Source organism: Haemaphysalis longicornis, unplaced genomic scaffold (genome assembly GCF_048455015.1).
Source record: "Haemaphysalis longicornis isolate Haplotype H1 unplaced genomic scaffold, Haemaphysalis longicornis Haplotype H1 scaffold_58, whole genome shotgun sequence".
Classification (NCBI taxonomy): Eukaryota; Metazoa; Arthropoda; class Arachnida; order Ixodida; family Ixodidae; genus Haemaphysalis; species Haemaphysalis longicornis.
Window position 1 is genome coordinate 1254355 of NW_027526401.1, and position 17727 is coordinate 1272081.

At 49.9% G+C, this 17727-nt stretch overlaps 1 protein-coding gene across 1 annotated transcript in view; it reads right to left on the reverse strand.

Annotated features, from left to right (window-relative positions):
- Positions 1 to 16676, reverse strand: part of LOC144140992 (carboxypeptidase E-like) — a 36501-nt gene extending 19825 nt beyond the window's left edge. Inside the window, exons 1-3 of the mRNA XM_077672478.1 lie at positions 16464 to 16676; positions 13373 to 13525; positions 12646 to 12809 (exon numbers count right to left, since the gene is read on the reverse strand). Of these exons, the coding sequence (XP_077528604.1) occupies positions 12646 to 12809; positions 13373 to 13525; positions 16464 to 16628 (482 nt within the window). The 5' untranslated portion in view covers positions 16629 to 16676. The remainder of the gene's footprint in view (positions 1 to 12645; positions 12810 to 13372; positions 13526 to 16463) is intronic.
- Between the last annotated feature and the right edge of the window lie 1051 nt (positions 16677 to 17727).

Sequence of the window (17727 nt, forward strand, 5' to 3'; positions counted from 1 at the left end):
TGTGCCCACTTCGTCGTCTCTGCTGCCTTTACCTGCTTTTTAACTGTTGTGTAAACCCCGCTTTCCCCTACCGACTTTCCGTACCGCTTGGTCAGCTGTCTGGTCCTCCGTCTCCACCGCGTGTCCACGCTCCTCAAATACAGGTACTTAAACACCCTCGCGGCCCATTTTTCGTCCTCCATGTCACGAAGTCGCTCCTTAAACTTTATCTTGCTCTGCGCCTCCCTCGCCTCGAAAGACGACCAGCCCACAGAACAGGGAGGACCAGCCCATATCCCCTTGTACTGCCACGGTATGGTGGCGCCATCTAGGTTTTACGTAAACAAACGCGTGAGCACCTCGATGCCAACCAGGCGGGTAAAGCTCAACGTTTATAGAACCGTTGGGTAAAGCTGGCTCAAAAATGTGTCTAAACACGAATGCCGCCATGATGCCACGCTGTAGTTGCCAGATCAGTAGTTTAAGATTACGCTAACAATTATTCTTAAAAATGAGGCACAAATCTAGGGCCCTAAGCTAAAATTAGGCAACGTTTATGGCAATAACTGAGTTTTTTTACGAGTTTGTATGCTTTTTATTAGTTTTCTTGAAGTATTCATGCTTGACGAACAAAAATAAATTAAATTATAAGCAAAAAGAAGACGTCGGGATGAGGCGCCAAATTCAGTTTCGGTATATTGTGAGGAGCGTCAGTCGTGTGGGGCTAATTTACAAAGGTTCACTCTAACACGCCTTAGTGTCTGCTGTGTCACTTCGTTGCTTGCGAAGACACGCTTGCGAAGACTGCCGACGATACGGTATAAAGCCGCCGCCGCCTATCTTCAAGGACACCTTCTCTACATGTCCGTAGTGCCTGCTGCCGATTTGAACTCGCCGTCAGCCGGTCATATGTTACGCGAAACATGTCTGGGCACATCGGCTCCTTTTAAGCATATATGATTTGTAAATTAAAAACAAACAAATGTACGAACCATTTTACCATGCCTAGCGTATAACTACGCTCTTGTTTACGGGTGCTGTTATACTTTCACTGAACGTTTTTTTCTTGAGTCAGAGATAAAATAACCGCCCACTAATAATAATAATGGTAACTTTATTTGCACGATAAGGTGGTTTTCTAGAGGAGGACAAGGCGAAGCCGAAAGGTAATCCCGAATGTAGGTGCAGAAATCTCCTGTATGGGTGTGTGCGATTGGTGCATGCTCCTTCGATCGCTGAAACACGCAATCTGAAATTTTCGAGAATATATTTGATGCTTTGCATGACACATTTCTTAAATTCGGCGGATCAGCGACGTTGTTTAATGACGTATACTTGCACCTCTGCTCTCATATGGCCCATGTATATACCTGCACAGAGGAGGTGGGGGAGGAGTAAACTTCGTTCATGTGAGATGGGCACCCGTGTGGTCGGGCGTTAAGAAAAATTATTCTGTCCTTCCCTGGGTGCCTTCGCCAATGAACGGAAACGGCCGCTTCTGTTCACGCCCAATTATCAGGACCACCCCACCTGCAGGCGGTTTTGCCTGAAATGCCTGCGGGTTCGGCCGGAAATCTGTCTGTCAACAGAGACCGCCTAGGAAGAATGTTGAGGTAACACACATATGCGCTTTCTTGGGTCGCGATGGGACCGTCACGTATTTTGTGCAAGGCGAAGTCGACGAAGGATATACGTCTCCCTCGAAAAGTAAATTAATTTGAGTGCACCTATAAATTGTTATTGCCGCTCATTAGTTCAATCATAGTGGTTAATTTTGAAACAGCTGCCAAACATAACTATAGCAGGTGAATCAGACTGCCTAGCATGAGACTATCAATCGCTAATATAGAGTATTGTGCATTGCAGTAATGTGCATTGCACATGGCAGTCATTAAGAAAGCCGACAATAAATTGAACTCTCAATTTTATTATTTGCCACAGTTACATCTGCACGTATTGGTTCAGCCAGGGCCATCTGGAGACGTTCTTCAGCTGTATACACTAGATAAAAGGAAGGAATGCGATATGCGAATGCGATACGCGATAGAACGAAGGAATTCGATAAGTGTAGCACAGCCTTCTCATTTATGCCAACATCAAACCGGTGGCCACAAAGGTGCCACACCAGACCTTGTAGAATTTCCACGCTTCCATTCCAGCGTGCTCACAGCAACAAGGATGATGACGAAGTTGCACTACCGAAGCTGGGTTCCAGTAATGCTGTAGCTGATTATGAAAGTTCTGGCTAATGCTCATTCAGATTGTGGTCATCAGCATTCTTATTTTCATCAAAAATAATGGGCCATCGCAATGCCATCAGTCCGTGTATCAGAAGCAAAAATAAACACAGAAAAAGCAAGAGGGTCATATGTACAAGCAATTCCTATCCAACAAATTTTATTTCACCACCAGTAATACCACCAGACCTCTAGGGAAGTTTGTGATGGTAAGAGCAAGGCTAAGATGACCTAATGTGCGACTTCAAAGAAAGGAAGAAACTGTAGAAGAAAGCTAGGGAGGTTAACCAAGGAAAGAAGAAGAACTGTCCAGCTGACTGTGCTACATGTGGAAATGGGAACAGTAAACTTGAAAGGAAAGGAAAGGACTGGCATAAAATAAAGGATAAAAAATTCGGGAGAAAAAAAAACATGGCGAGGAAATGGCCAGTACAAAGACAGCACCATGGGCGAAAAAAAGATAGGCATAAAAGAAGCCGGCAAAATGACAAAATGGGCAAACGAAGGATGCTGCATGCTGGTAACACCCCTACACCACCTGTGACTGTTTTTCTCTCTTAATCACTGCAATCTGCTTCTTCAAGGCAAGAACTGATTTGGCTACCTCAGCTCCATCTTGTCTAAAACCACTGAAATATGTCTGATTTTCTGTGTACATAATGTAAATAGGCTACATAATTTCTAATTTTTTAAAATTTCTCCTGAAGTGTCTGCTCCTTCGTGGAAGTTTCGTGACTAACTGCCTCGTAGAATTGCATTTGCTTTGTTCATTTTTTGCTCTTTTATGCTGCCTCTGCTTGTATTTCTTTATTTCGTTCTTCTCCTCTTCTCCAGTGCTTAGGTTTTTTATCATGAAATTGTTTGTTCTTCAAAAAGGTTTTTTGGCTTTTAACCCTGTCTGTTTATTGGCTTTAAACCTGCCATAGCTTCGCTGGAAGTAGTTAGTTCCTCACACAATTTTCCTCTTTCTTTATTCTGGGAGAGGGGGCATGAAATTTTAAAAGGTAAAGAGCCCTGCAGCGACTAATGAACACTTGCACTACTTTCTTTGTAGTTGGAAGTACTGAAAGCTATAGTTCCACAAACCCAGAATGGAAATGCGCATTCTACATGATATCTTCTAGTCTCTGGTTTGCTTTTGTCGAGATTTTGTTTAAGCTGCTATTAAATAGAATTATTGCGACCTAATGTAACCTGACAACATTAATCATGTACCTTGTGTGACGTCCCCAAGCATACAATCAATGACAAATCCTGTAAGCGTACCTAGAAAAACGGAAAATCTCTTGGGAGAGTTTCAGTAATATTAGGCTTGGGTATTTTACGGTTATTGAAACTAAGCTAATGCAAGGGCAACTACCTAAAAGCATTTCAACTGGAGAAAAAAGTTGACACACGTGCTGCAGGGGCCTCGTAGACAGGCACAGGAACAGGCACAGAAAGCATGTTTGTTTAGCATAAAGTGCAGTCACAAATACGATTTCCATTTACATGCATTTCTTGGAAGCGTTGTCCAGTTCGAACTTCCATTCGCTAGAAAAGCAAGTAGTTGTAAAGAGCACCTCAATAGACTGCGAAAACAATCAGCTGACGCCTACAGGGGGGGGAGGCGTGTGAAACATGTTAAAATAGCACTGTACAGACGGGACAACAAAGAAAACACAGGACTAGTGCTGCATATCAACTGAACTCTTTTAGCACACACAAAATGATATATACAGAAACAGCGCATGCGCGAATACAGGGGAAGCCACCAGGAAAAAAATCAGGGGAAAAAAGCAATCAGGGGGAAGTGATTTCTTTGTAAAGGAAGCAGGAAAATAAATGGACTGGGGATATTATTAAGCTCTCATGGGAGCTCACCTGCATTTAACACAGTCCGCAAGCGGGAATAGTTGGGGAAATAGGATAGGAGAAAGAAAAGTAAAGATTAGAAAGGTGAGAAAACAGTAGAGAAGAGTAGTTCCACTGTGGTCGATTCCGTCGCACACAACACACCACAAACACTGTTGGCTGGCGTAATGCTGCGTCCGGGGGACGAGAAACCTCGAAGGGAACAGTGAAGCGCGGAGGCGAGCATGGTGCGGCGGTCCCGACCGCTTTGGAGACGGGTACTGGGAAGGGGGGAGGGAGCTGGCACTCGACCGCCCACACCAGCAGAACGAAAGCCAGGCGACGTCCAACGGCCCGCGCTTGCAACGGGCCGCCGAAATGAAGCCCCTCCGAAGCACAGGAGCACGAAAAAACACGTCCGCTCAACTCCGAAGCGACGACCGGACTCCCCTGACGCACCCGCAAAAGCTACCTCTCCGAGCGTACGAAGTACCCGCTAATCTAGGCGCTACCCTTCTCAGTTGCGGAGAATGAAAAACTGCATCTAACGCGGCAGCATGGCACAAAAGTTCGCTACCTACCACAGGAAAAACTTCACACAACGTTTCTGCACAGCAAAGTTTTCACGGCGCACTCACAGCAACGGTGGCTGATGATGATGATGATGATGTCTTGATGGCTGTTCCCTTTGAAACGGGCGGAGCACAACGTTCGGAAAAATGTTCCGCACGGGTCCTAGCCTACGACGCCACACCTCTTTTTCCCTACTGCAAACCAGTTTTCGAGACGACGCTTCGTCCGCTCGGTGGTCTCTGCCTGTGACTCAATGTCCACCGCTGCATCGTCTCCTCCACCATTCGCCTCACTGGCCTGCGGCCCGCCACCTGGCGGTTTGCTGAATCCAAAGCCCAGCGCCCGCTCTAGTGTAGTTCCACTAGGCTGGTGGGGCTGGATCGCCTTACACTCTATCACGACGTGTTCCAAAGACTCCTCCTCCTCTCCGCACGCCGAGCACCTCACTTCCCCCTCCCTGCCACACTTCGCCCACCACACAGCGGTCCTTAAAGTTCCAGAGCGTGCCTCGAACAGCAGGGAACTCCCACGACTGTTGTCATAGAAACCCTCCCGGCTGATCGTTGTCTTGTGCGCACTGTACGTCCGTAGTGCCGGCTTGCTCCGAGCTCTCTGCTCCCACATGCGAGTCTCAGCCGCGCACACCCGCTCACGCAGTGCCTTCGGTCCCAAGCTCGTTCCCTTGAGGTCGTTCAGGGTTGGCAGCGGCACTTCATACTTAGTGGCCAGAGCCCTCGTTCGCCGGTTCCACCGGGACGTCACCCCAGTGTACAGCATGCACATCTGCACCCGGTGTACCCATCGGTCCCCTCCGAGGGCCCAAGACCTGATCTCAAAGCCCAGCTTCGCCACTGCCTCCCGAGCCTCGAACGACGACCACCCAAGGTCGCCCTGAACGGCCTCATTTGTCGTCGCTCTGTGTGCCCCCAGGGCCATCCGACCTACCTCCCGCTGTCTGCGCTCCATGTACTCCCGTGTTGCATTTGACAGGCAGATCACTGAGTTCGCGAATGTCAGCCCAGGAACCGTCACCGCCTTCCAGAGGCTACGTACCACTTCCATTCGGTTGAAGGCCCATAGTGCCCTGCATCTGAGTATACTCTGTCCCCGCAGTGCTTTCTTCTTCAGCTTTCGTTCGTGCTCCTCCATATAGCCGGCCGCCGTTCCGATGATCACTCCCAGGTACTGGTACGATGTCGCGTACGGGATCACCTGTCGCTGAATGGTCAGTGGGTCATTCTGGTTCGGCACACCCGTGACGCCCCACCGCAGCACCGCACATTTCCGCGCGCTGAACCGGAGTCCGAGGCCATCCGCATGCCTGGAGCATACGTCCATTAAGCTCTGCAGCTCCGATTTGGTGCCGGCTGTCAACACGACGTCGTCCGCATACATCAGGCCGGGTAACGTCTGGCGCACCGATTTCCCTCCATCCATGTACGACACGTCAAAGCCGAGGCCGCAGGTTTCTAGGTCCGTCTCAAGGTCACACAGGAGCAACATGAACAGCAATGGGGACAGCGGGCAGCCCTGACGAAGACCTCGCTCAAGGGGCACTGGACTCGACCGCCTGCCCTGCCATTCCACCATCACCTCCGCTCCCGAGTACAGCCCCTGGAGTCGCTCAACAACCTCTTTTGGCAGGCCCTTGTGTCGCAGCTGATTCCACAGAGTGGAGTGGTCGACGCAGTCGTACGCTTTTTCGATGTCCAAGAACGCCATCCATAGTTCTCTGCCCTGCGTGCGTGCCATCTCTATACATTGGGTGATGACAAACAGGTTGTCTTCTAGGCGCCTTCCCCTACGGAACCCGTTCTGTAGCTCTCCCAGGATGCCACTCCTTTCCGCCCAGGCCTGTATACGACCGCGGAGCACCTGAGCGAAAGCCCGATACAGCACCGGGGTCACCGTAATGGGCCTGTACGAAGTCCAGCTGCACCGGTCTCCCGCCCCCTTGTACAGGAACACCATCTTTCCTTGCCTCCACTCCTTGGGTACTGTCCCAGTCCTCAATATGGCACTCAACATTTCTTGCAGTGCCCGTCGTTGTTGAGGGCCTATTTTCTTCAGCAGCGCTGCTGGGAACTCGTCCAATCCTGTCGCAGTCCCTGCCTGGATGTGCCTTATGATGTTCTTAAGTTCCAATTCTCCGACAGGGCCCAGCCACTCTTCAAGCTCTGTACTCTCTTCTTCTTCTTCTTCACTGGTACAGGGCAAATCAGCTGTGTCTCTGCGCCGGAAAGCTTTTCTGATCTGCTCCGCCATCAAATCACATCCCTCGTCCTCTGATAGCAGTTGATCAGACTCAGGGTGACGCAGGTCTTGTTTAGGTGGTGCATGTTGGTATGCCCGCTGCAGATGCCGCCAGAATTTTCTAGGCGCGTCCCGGCCACTCCTCTTTAGCTCATCCAGGAACTGGCGGTCAACTGCCCTGATCTTCTCCTGGATTACGGCTGCTGCCCGATGTTTCTTCGCCATGTACCTTTTCCAGCAGTGCTCCCGGACAGCCTCCGGCTGCCGCATCCTGACCGCCTGTCGATGCGCCCGGCAAGCCTCTTTTCTTTCACTCACCGCGCGTTGGACCTCCTTATCCCACCACCTTTTCAATCTGTACTTCTGCCGTCGGCCTTTCCGTCTTGGCTTTTTTTCCAGCTCTTCACGTACCATTTCGACGAGGCGTGTGCATTCATCTACCGGTGACGCTTCCAGGCGTTCCGCCATACGCTCAACTTCGCTGTCCGATAGGCGGCGGCCATTCTTTGCCCCCACGTCCTCCGCGGATCTCCCTCGGCGCCCACCGAATTCTAGTAAAAGCCTGTTGTGGTCGCTCCCTATGCTGTGATCCCCCTGCTCATCAATGATCATTCTGGTGAGCCTGTCCCGCAGTACAGGAGACATCACTGCGTAGTCGATGGTGGAGCTTCGTCCTGCTGTGGACCATGTGGTCTGTCCCACACATTTGGGCTCAAGGTTACCTAGAACGAGTCCCAGGTTCTCTCCCATGTCCATCAGCTTTTGACCATTGAAATCCGTGGTACCGTCCAGGCAGTCCACGTGTGCATTAAAATCTCCCACGACGAGAATGCGATGATCCTTCCAGAACGATTTAATGTCATCCTGTAAACACCTCCAGAGGTCTTCGTTCTTCTTTCTTGCCCCTTCTCCAGTCCACATATATGCCACGCCCATCGCCGTCTTCTGTCCCGCGAGTATGCCAGTCAGCCACAGGTGTTCTTGGCAATCCGGTCTGGCCCGCATCCATCCACCGTCCGGTGTGAACAGGACTCCGACCCCACCCCCTTTTCGCCCCCCTACATCTCTGTTGCAACTCTCCCAGCACAGACCTGTGTGCCCTGGTGGGCCCTCCGCTTCCCGGAAATGAGTCTCCACAACCGCGTATACACTCAACTTCTCCCCTTCCATTGCCCTGTATATCTCTTCCCACTTCCGTTCCGTCCTGCCCCCATTCATGTTAAGGAAAGCGATTTTCTCGCTCCCGTTTGTCTTCCTCCCCCTCCTGGACTTCCTTCGGGTCATTGGGCGTCCGGTCTCCGTGCTTTCCACCGCCATGTCCGGTCTTGCCCCCTCCACGCCGCCCGTCATTGCTGCCACTTCCTGTTCGCCGTGGGGGTGTAGTTCTGTCTTAGGCCTTCCACGAGCGTCTCCACGGCCCTCCACAGGGCTTGCTTCCTGGGGTAGCGGCCTCCTTTTCGGTCTTTGGGTGCGGGTGTCACTGGTGGGCGCTGCTTCCCTAAAAAAGGAGCTACCGCCTCCGCCATCGCCCTGGCCACCCGCTGCACGCCTTCATGCGAGTACCGCACCCCGTCCCTTGTAAAGCAGTTTGGGCTTAACACCTTTGCCAAGTCAAGGAAACGGGCCCCAGATCTCCTGCACCACGCATGAAGTTCCTCGTTAACCAGAACGGTCTTCGCCTGCACCTCTCTACCCTTGGTCGTGACCTCAGGTATTGAGCAGACTACGAGACTGGCCTCCTTTCCCTTCCACATTTCCTCCAACCTGGGTGTCAACTGTTCCGCCTCTCCGCGTAGCACCTCGTTTAGGCCCACGTGTAGCACGTATGACCTGGCTACGTCCCGGGCCTGCATTTCGTACAGTGTGACGAACTCGTGGGCCTGCTTCGCCGTCGCTTCTCTCCTGTAGAGAAATTCTACACTATCTGGGATCCCAATATCTCTTACCAGTGTAGCTGCCACCCTGCCAACATTTCCGTCACCAACTACCAAGACTTCTCGCAGGAGGCCTTCGGGGGGCCTGTGGCTTGACTGCTGTGCCGAGGTGTGACTCGTCCCCTCCTCAGCTGACACTCTCGCTGCCGGCGCTGTCTTTTCTACGGACGTCCCGCTGATCGGAACTTGGACTCGTGAGTCCAGCGTCCCGTCTTTGCCTCCAGCGCCTCTTGCTTCCGGGATTTCCGGGTTTCCGTTTCCTTCTGTCACTGGCGGAGTCTTACCCTGCTGGCTTCCTGAGTTTGAACCGCAGGAGTCTTTATCTGAGCTCGGGTGTCTGTCAGCCGCCGGGTGTTTGTCCTCCAGCTGAGCAATTTTTCCCTCCAGCTCAGCAATTTTGTGTCCCAGTTCTACCAATTTGGCTGCGTCTACCACTTTCTCCTCTTCCAAACATTGGACTCTCTGCATGAGCTGAGCTATCCGGGTCTTATCTTCTGCGGCCCGTTGCATCTCCTCACATATGCCGTCCAGCCGGGAGGACATCTCCCTCACCACTTCTTGGCTGGCATTTTCGATTCTTTGTAGTCTCCGGCACATCCCACACGTCACTTCCTTGCTCGGCTCCGTTTCTTCAGCAGGGCCATCATTCTCCACGGAGAGCCACCCGCAACTGGCACACTTGGCAATTTGCCCATTGACCTGCATGTTGTCCACTAGCGCCCTCTCCTGTGGAGCAGCGGAAGCTGGACGCTCCGTGTGTCCGGTGGCGCCACCCTGTAACACCTGCGTTTACTGGTGGCCCGCAGTGTCTCCAGCTCCCGATAGGCCTAGCCCCTTGCCTTCGCGTCGAAAAACACCACCGCTCACCTCCCAGTGCGTCCTTGCTGTGCGTCGCTGTTCTGTGGTGTCACCGCGCGTCGGTGCAGACACTTCGCCGCTCCTGCCACGTGCACTCACTCATGTAGCATACACTTACTCATCACATCCTCACACACCGCCACACACCGAAATCGCTGCAGTCAGAACCAACAGAACAGTCTGCCATGATGGAATGCGTTGGTTACTAGGTGAATACCGACTACTGCCGCCAACTCTAGTAGGCAAAAAGGCAGCGGGCAACGCTGTGAGGGTGGCATCATGTCAGCGCTCGGGTGTAGCACGGTTTCAATGCACGGGCTGGCCGGGCAGCTTTTGCTCTAGAGTCAGTAGTATTAACTCTATGATGCCAACGCTGCTGTACAGGGTGTAGACACCCTTTGAACGGTCCCGTGCCGCTGCAATTGGTCAACGTGCTCAACGACTCGTTCTTTTTGTTTGCCACGCGACCCAGCAACGCGAAACAGATAAGATGATTCAATCTTCGCCAGTTAACCGCGTTGCGGCGATAATTGTAGCGCGGTTTTGATACAATGACTTGCTTCGGCGGCGATCGAGCGACCCAAAATGGCGGCGCCAGCGTATACGTGTCTCCACCCTGTACGGCGGACGCGTGAATCAAGGGGCCCTAGGCTGCAGTGCGGTCTGTGATGTCATTGCGGGCCACAGAAACACACGATTTAGCGGGAAAATGTAAACTTTTAACTTAAATGGATTAATTTCTCAGTGAACAAAGCATCTTTTGCATTCGGACAAGCGCTGGGGGCACTATAAAACACTAAATTTTTCGAATAACACAAACTTGTATTTTGTCTTCATGGCTCCTTTAAACGGAACAGTAGCCTGTGAGTTGGTTGGTTTTGTATTCAGATAACGTAAAAAAGCTCTCGGTAATTGGAACTAATATTTCCGCGGCACCGTGTAAATGGAACCAGAAATGGAACTTCTTGCGAAACCCACTGGCATGAGAATCAGCTTTTTACGGTTCCGGCTGTTTCATTTTTGTTTTTTTCTTCCTCCATGTTTTTTTTTTTTTTTTTTTGCCTCGTTGACCTCGTAAGACTCGTCTCGTTAGTGGTGAGCCGTGTTACCGCAACAAATGCAACATCGCAGTTCTTGTTCCAGTCGTTCGGTCTCGATTCAAGACACCGAGATTAGAGGGCTCAGCTCCTGCCGCCTCGTTCGTGCCATCGTGGTGCTATTCGCGCTTCATTACCGCGTTGCCGTCTTATAAATTCTGTGGCTCGTAAACACTCGCGAAGTTGAGGCCTATAGCCTCCATGAAGATTCAGTTGCAATGACTCAAACAAAAATAATTGATGCATTTTGTAGTGCACAGCGACTCATTGTTGCCAAATCAACTTTGTGAATTCTGTGCCTAAACCTCTTGAAGTTTTCTTGCTTTCTGAAAAAACTATCAGCGACATTCACCTTCTAGTGCTTATAGTTCCATGAAATGGTATTAAGAGGGTCTACGAACATAAATTTGCACTTTCACACATCTATCTCAGTAAACAGAACTCCTGTTAAACGGAACTAATTTTTTCGGTCCCTTGAAGTTCCGTTTATCGAGAGTCTACTATAGTTCGAACACCCGTGCGCGTACAGACTGTTATATTGAAGCGCCACGAATTTCTCAAGGCCAACGTTTATTAAACGTTATTAAAAAATAACGTTCTGGTATGACCACGATTCACTGCTCATAATTTATCTCGTTAGAGATCATATACTTGTCGTGGGACTTCCTGCTCGGGCTGTAGTGATTTTCCTAGCTTGCATTGCATAAAATACTGTCGTACACAAACCACTTGGCATAATTAAGTAGGCAATAAAAATCATGACACCCGCCGCGGTGGCTCAGTGGCTAAGGCGTTGCGCTGCTGAGCACAAGGTCGCGGGTTCGATTCCCGGCCGCGGCGGCCGCTTTTCTGATGGAGGAGAACAGCAAAAACGCCCGTGTGTACGAGATTTCGGCGCACGTTAAAGATCCCCAGGTGGTCAAAATTAATCCGGAGCCCTCCACTACGGCGCGCCTCATCGCCTGCGTTGCGTCGGCGCGTTAAACCCTACAATCAATCAATCAATAAAAATCATGATTAGCAAAGTCGGGACCTTCAGGTAGAAGCCACGGAACTTATAGCTGAATGCCAAATGCAAAAAAAAAAACAAAAAAAAAAACCCGCAAGATATATATTGGAAGCATTGCGACATCGTTTTACGGAATGATACTCAGAGAAACTTGCCCCCCAGGATAAAAGATAAACAAGGTTAATAACGAGCGCACTGCCCTAACACCGATTTTTTTTTTTTTTTTTGCTGAAACCTCGGCGCCACTAAATCTGAAACTCGTCAAAGGAACTTGATGTCGAATTCGCCGGCTTCTTCCTTGGAGCAGGCCGCAGCCTGTGATTTCCCTTTAACCTACCCCAGCGTATGCAGGAGCCGAAGTCAGTCAAAGGTAGAGATCGATCCAATGATGCCTGAACTTAACTGGGTTTTTTACGCCTGACAACAGGCATCCCCTCAGAAAAAAATAAGCGAATACGCACTTGAGGGCATTTTAGCGGATTGTTGCGCGGATGGCGAGGCTATTTTGATGCATCCCGTTCTCTGCATTTGATAGCTTTCGCCGGTGTAACTCGACGCGCAGCTGCAAAATTGTAGCGAGGGATTCAATCTGTTGGTCATATTCCTTACACCCGTGGCCTCGGTCCTTGTAAATATCTGACACAAATGAACATTGCGCACATTCCTTTGCGGAGGGTCTGCAAATGGCCTACATCGCGAAACTACGCGCTTTTATCAATGATTTCCAATTACAGCCGAGGTCACCCAGACGAGTTCGTTAGCAACGGAGGCGCATGTGAGTCCTACAATGCTGCATTCCACTGCTTTGAAAACAAACTGCGAATGGTCGCACCGCTTCACCAGCCGTAGGAGCCGCTGGGGACAATGCGTACCTGAAGGTTGCATCGTCGGGCGATGATGTGTACTTCTTCTGTGAGCCGTCGAGCGTGTCGTCGAACGGGTAGTTCGCGACAAGAGCGCCACCATGAAAGTTGGCGGACAGAACGAACGGCAGCGCTAAGATCCACTCCATCACGGCCTGTGTCTCTGGTTGTACCTGCGACGCGCCAGTCCAAAGTTTACTATTTTACTGGCTGCTGAACACTACGGTCAAAGCTATACAGCTGAACTAGGATGTTTGCTTCCTTACACTGCATTGCTTCACCACAGCGCAACAAAATGAACAGTCGCTGTAACTACGCGGAGAATGTCGAGGAACAGCGTAGTGCTCTTTGACACAAAACTAAATCGTCTGGGCAGGGCACTGCGCAGTGTCATGCTTGCATTGTGTCATTTGATACGTTGTTTCCAGCGAATATATAGTGGATAAGCGTCGTGGCGCAGTACAACTGCATGAGTATTTAGGAATATTGTGCGTTTCATATTATCGGCGAAAGATGTCCGACGTTTACCGGCGCTTGGCTTCAGAGAGCGTTGTTTAGCGGCTATTATTCTATTCTCGCATAAGCGACTTCCACCAACACTGACCTGCAGTTTGCCCTGAAAACCAGTGTACGGCCCGGTTCAAAACGCGCATCGGTCGGCACCGCACTCGCGCGGGTGCTGTTAAAGCTAAGGAAGCTGCAACTAGAGAGAACCTGGGGGCAGTTGTGGACCTACCGGGTGCGTCAGCTCTCCCTTGAAGAGGTGGTCGGGTTTGACTCGCCGGATGCCCTTGTTTTCCCGCAGGATTCGCTCCAAGTCCGGGAAATCCCGGTTCAGGTCAACGCCCATTGCGTTGGTCCTCCCACTCACCCAGTCCTCTCGAGGAGACTGCGCAATCGACAAACCGTGAAGTCGGGGTTCTGTACGCGGGCTCGTGTGACATCATGCAAGAGATACTGCAGATATCTGTATACTTCCTTTCAGTCGGAGCAATAAAAACACTCGATAGGCGCTTTAGAGAGAACCGCCGCCAAAGCTTCGCAGAGTCTAATCAAATTTACAGAAACTCCCGGATGGAAATTTTCTAAAAAACTCTCTTCAAGCCACTCTGCTGTACACTGAATCCGTTAACGCCGGCTTCCCTACTACACACACAAGCACTGTAGGGAAGACATTTCTTTTAGGCACCATATAGCAATCTTATACCAAAGCAGAAATTCCGTCTGGCATTTTATTAAATACATACATACCTACCCCAGGTGTCCAATTTATGAGGCGCTATGTACGAAGTGCCTTTAAAGTCGACTTCACCCTTACGCAGAAATGCTTTGCAAGGAGGACATTTTTTTTCGGGGGATATACAAGATGTCGCATACGAAAATATGAAAGTCCTTTAAATACCTCCTTAAGGACCCACGTATCCCTATGGAGCGCTATAAACCAAACCACTTCAGAGTTGGCTGCACACAAATGCATTATTGGAAATACATTTTTTTTGTAGGGAAGTGGGAGGGGGGGGGGGGGGCAATATAAGGAGTTTCATATCGAAGTTTGAAGGACCTACCGCCTTCTATTAGTAACCCTTTCGGGTGCGGCCAAAACGTTACACATCAAGCGGGAAAGCGGGTTTTCTAGTTGACTCCGCGTAGAAATGATCAGACATTTTAAAAGGCTATGTATATGCTGGGGGCGAGAAAATCCTGGAGTGAGGTTCTGTGACAGCGATGAGTATAGTTTTAGCAGTGCATTCAGACACTAAGGAAAGAGAGAAATTGTCTATTAGCTATATACGCTGCACGGCAACATCAACTTGATAAAAAAGGCCATCGTTTACAATGATAAACGTCGAGGTGGTAGTCCGATTGCGCGTTTCCGTTAATTGGTTGTTGTTCAAGATAACAGAAGCTATCAGAGATGGGGACGGACGCGAACTGCAAATTGTGCCTGCTAGCGAGACGTTTGTCGTTCGGAGAGATGAAAGAGTTTAGAACTTCTCTTGTTCTGCACTGTGTTCAGTAGGGCCCCTTTAAGTCCCACCTTAGACGGACCACGAAGGCCACCAGGCAGGCCGGGAACCATCTCCGCTACCCGGCTCAGACTGATCCCGCAGCAAGTACACCATCTCATTTCTTTCGCGTGAAATGCAGTAGACTAGTACAACACGATAAAAAGCAAGCTTTGCTGTACTACCTCAGCGGCTTTAAGGAAACTGTTACAGTTATGAAAAACTTTACGCTAGTAACTTTCATAGCCCCACTCATGAAGGCTAAAGCAGACAATTTATGTTATGAGCCGGACGAAAAAAAAAAAACAGCCTTCAGTGTTACTAAATGCAAATGGAACAGCCAGTTCATGTTTTTGCGATGCGAGGACGCGCAAGGTGGAGATGCTCGTCAGCCGTTAGAAGAATTTTTGTTTGTGAAAGCGGAAGCTCGCAAAGTGAAGTTAGTCGTTTTTTTTATTAAACTCCTGCAGGTCACTTGAGGTCAATGACGTTGTTGGTACTATAAAAACTGAGATGCGGTGGTTGAATTCATGCAGTCAAATGACTGTATTGAAAGCGCTTTTTCTATCAATGTGGAAAATTTATTGTGCTTAGCTATACCCCTGAGCAAATGTTTAAAGCCGGTCACAACTGCGTCGAGTTTAACAGAGCTGCAGCTTTTTAAAATGCAGAAGTTGTGACAGTGGATAGTTCTACGGTTTTGCTAGAATTCGACCAAAGCCAGCCTCGGAGGTAAGACATACATGCATAAACTGGGCACGTGCGCAGGGTCGTGTGTCGCATCTGTGCAACGAGAACTGTGACGTCAGGAGTGTCATGCCGCCATGGCGGCCGCCTAGCTGTTCGTTCCGTCGAAACCGAAACTGACACGAATAAACGTGTTATATATAACCTGCGCCCCCTGGGGTATCCAGAACGAAAAATCGCGTGCTTTGTTCTGGATGACCCAGGGGGCACCGCAGTTCCATGATAATCGCCTTATCCTGGATGGCCACCGGCTCTGCCAATAGCTCGTTTTCTGAATGAGCAGGTACGTACTGTACGTGCCATCGCCGTTCGCGGTGTCAAACAAAATGGACCACAAAATGCGACCTTCCTGTAAAGCGGTTTTCGCAGGGAACGTTTTCAAATACGCTCACTTTTTTCTTGTAACACCCTGTATTTCATTATGAAACACTATGACGAGCACGGCTTGTGAGATGTATCTAACGCCGAGTGCTGGCTGACGGAAATCGGGGTCATCGCTGGAAGTGGCGTCGCTTCCGGTTATGACGTCCGGGATTCGGCCAGGATTTGCAGCAGCCTTCTAGCCCGTAACACGGAACTACCGAGACTTGCCATACGCTCTGCGTACCCCTTCAATCAGATTTTACGAAGGACAGCTGACCAGCTGTATAGGCATTTGCCCTTATATTGCCCGCAGCTTGAGAAGCGCCCATATATGCGGTATGCCGCTGCTATCGCAAAGTACGCAGCGTCGTTTTCGTCGTTAGGCCATGTTCATTTTGTTACATTTTGTTCTCGTTATGGCACATGCGTTTGTTCTTATTGTTGCCTTTCTTGGTAACTACCGATGCCAGCATTACTGCATCACGGTGGCGTCGTGTTGTGGGATAGGTCTGCGAAGGATATTATAATTTAATCGTTAAATAAATAAATAAATAAATAAATAAATAAATAAATAAATAAATAAATAAATAAATAAATAAATCGATGAATGACTCAGTAAGTATACGTAAGCGCATAAACAGCACTGCCAATAGGTCTACTTCGTCAAATCAGTGAACGCGGACAACAGTGAATGAGTCTCCTCCTTCGTACCTTGGCGGCGGTGTCCCAGCCGTCGGGGTTCATGCTCGGCATGATGTGGATGCGGGTGGTGTTCAGCAGAACGGTCACCTCCGGGTCACCCCGCTGGTAGCGCTCGCACAGGTGCCAGGCAAGCGCCAGCATCAGCTCGCGGCCCAGGACCTCGTTGCCGTGCATGTTGGCCACGTACTTGGCCTCGGGCTCCACTGCGAGACCCCGCCGCCGACAGGGTTACGGGGATCGCACTTCCCGTCGCGGACGCCGCATCCCTTGGCAACGCACACCGCCAACCGTCGCACGCGGGCCGCATGCACCCTTGACGATGCCGGGAGAGGAACGGATGATCAGATGGCGTGGCTTAGTGTGCCGAAGCCTCACCTGGGCCACGAAGCTCCCCCGCATTGATTTTGACCATCTGGGGATCTCGACACAAGGGCGTTTTCAGCTTTCGCCTCCATCAGAAAAGCAGCCACCGCGGCCGGAATCGAACCCGCATCCTTGGGCTCAAATGACGGTGAAGGACCTTAGCAAGTCATCCCCCGATGATCTCAAATTATAGTGACCAGGGGTGCGTAATTGATCAATACCATATGCATGTGGTCCCCTTCAAAGAAACAAAAGTAAGGCAATTGCGATGGGCCCTTGCACGGTATTCTTTTCGCATAGAAAAGTTCTTCGTCTACGAGCGTAAGCGCTAACTAGAAACTGCGCAAAATTGATAAATTCGTCGTAATTTTTCGAACATTTTGCAAAAACGTCTGCCGATCGGTGTGAATATGCTATTACGTCAATGCAGATGCAGGCGGCGCAGAATTTCCGCATTTACGCGAAGCCTTTCTTGATATTTACTGAGGCAAGTTAGCGGTTAAAGAGGTCATTCGCCGTCTCTTTGGTAGACTAGCGGCAAATATACTTGCACCTGGTTTTTGTTCCCGAACAGCTTTGAGGTGACCTTCGTTTATTGTGCGAGGCATTCGTTGGCAAGGCTAACGACAATAGAATAATGAGAAGGTGCTTGCATAGGTTCACATCAACATGCTACCGGCAGTAAAGTAATTGCGATAAACGACGTTTTATCAACATTTCCGGCGTGAGGCTGAGCCCGAAGCTGTGCAATGCGCTCGGTTCATATATAGATATTTCACAGTGTTAACATCACAGTTTCATTTTCTAGAATACCAATACGGCTAGTATTTAGCAAAAGCGACGCTAACCCGGGCCGATGTAAGGCCGCAAAGTGTATTTTTAACACACCTACACCTGCATCCTTTGAAAG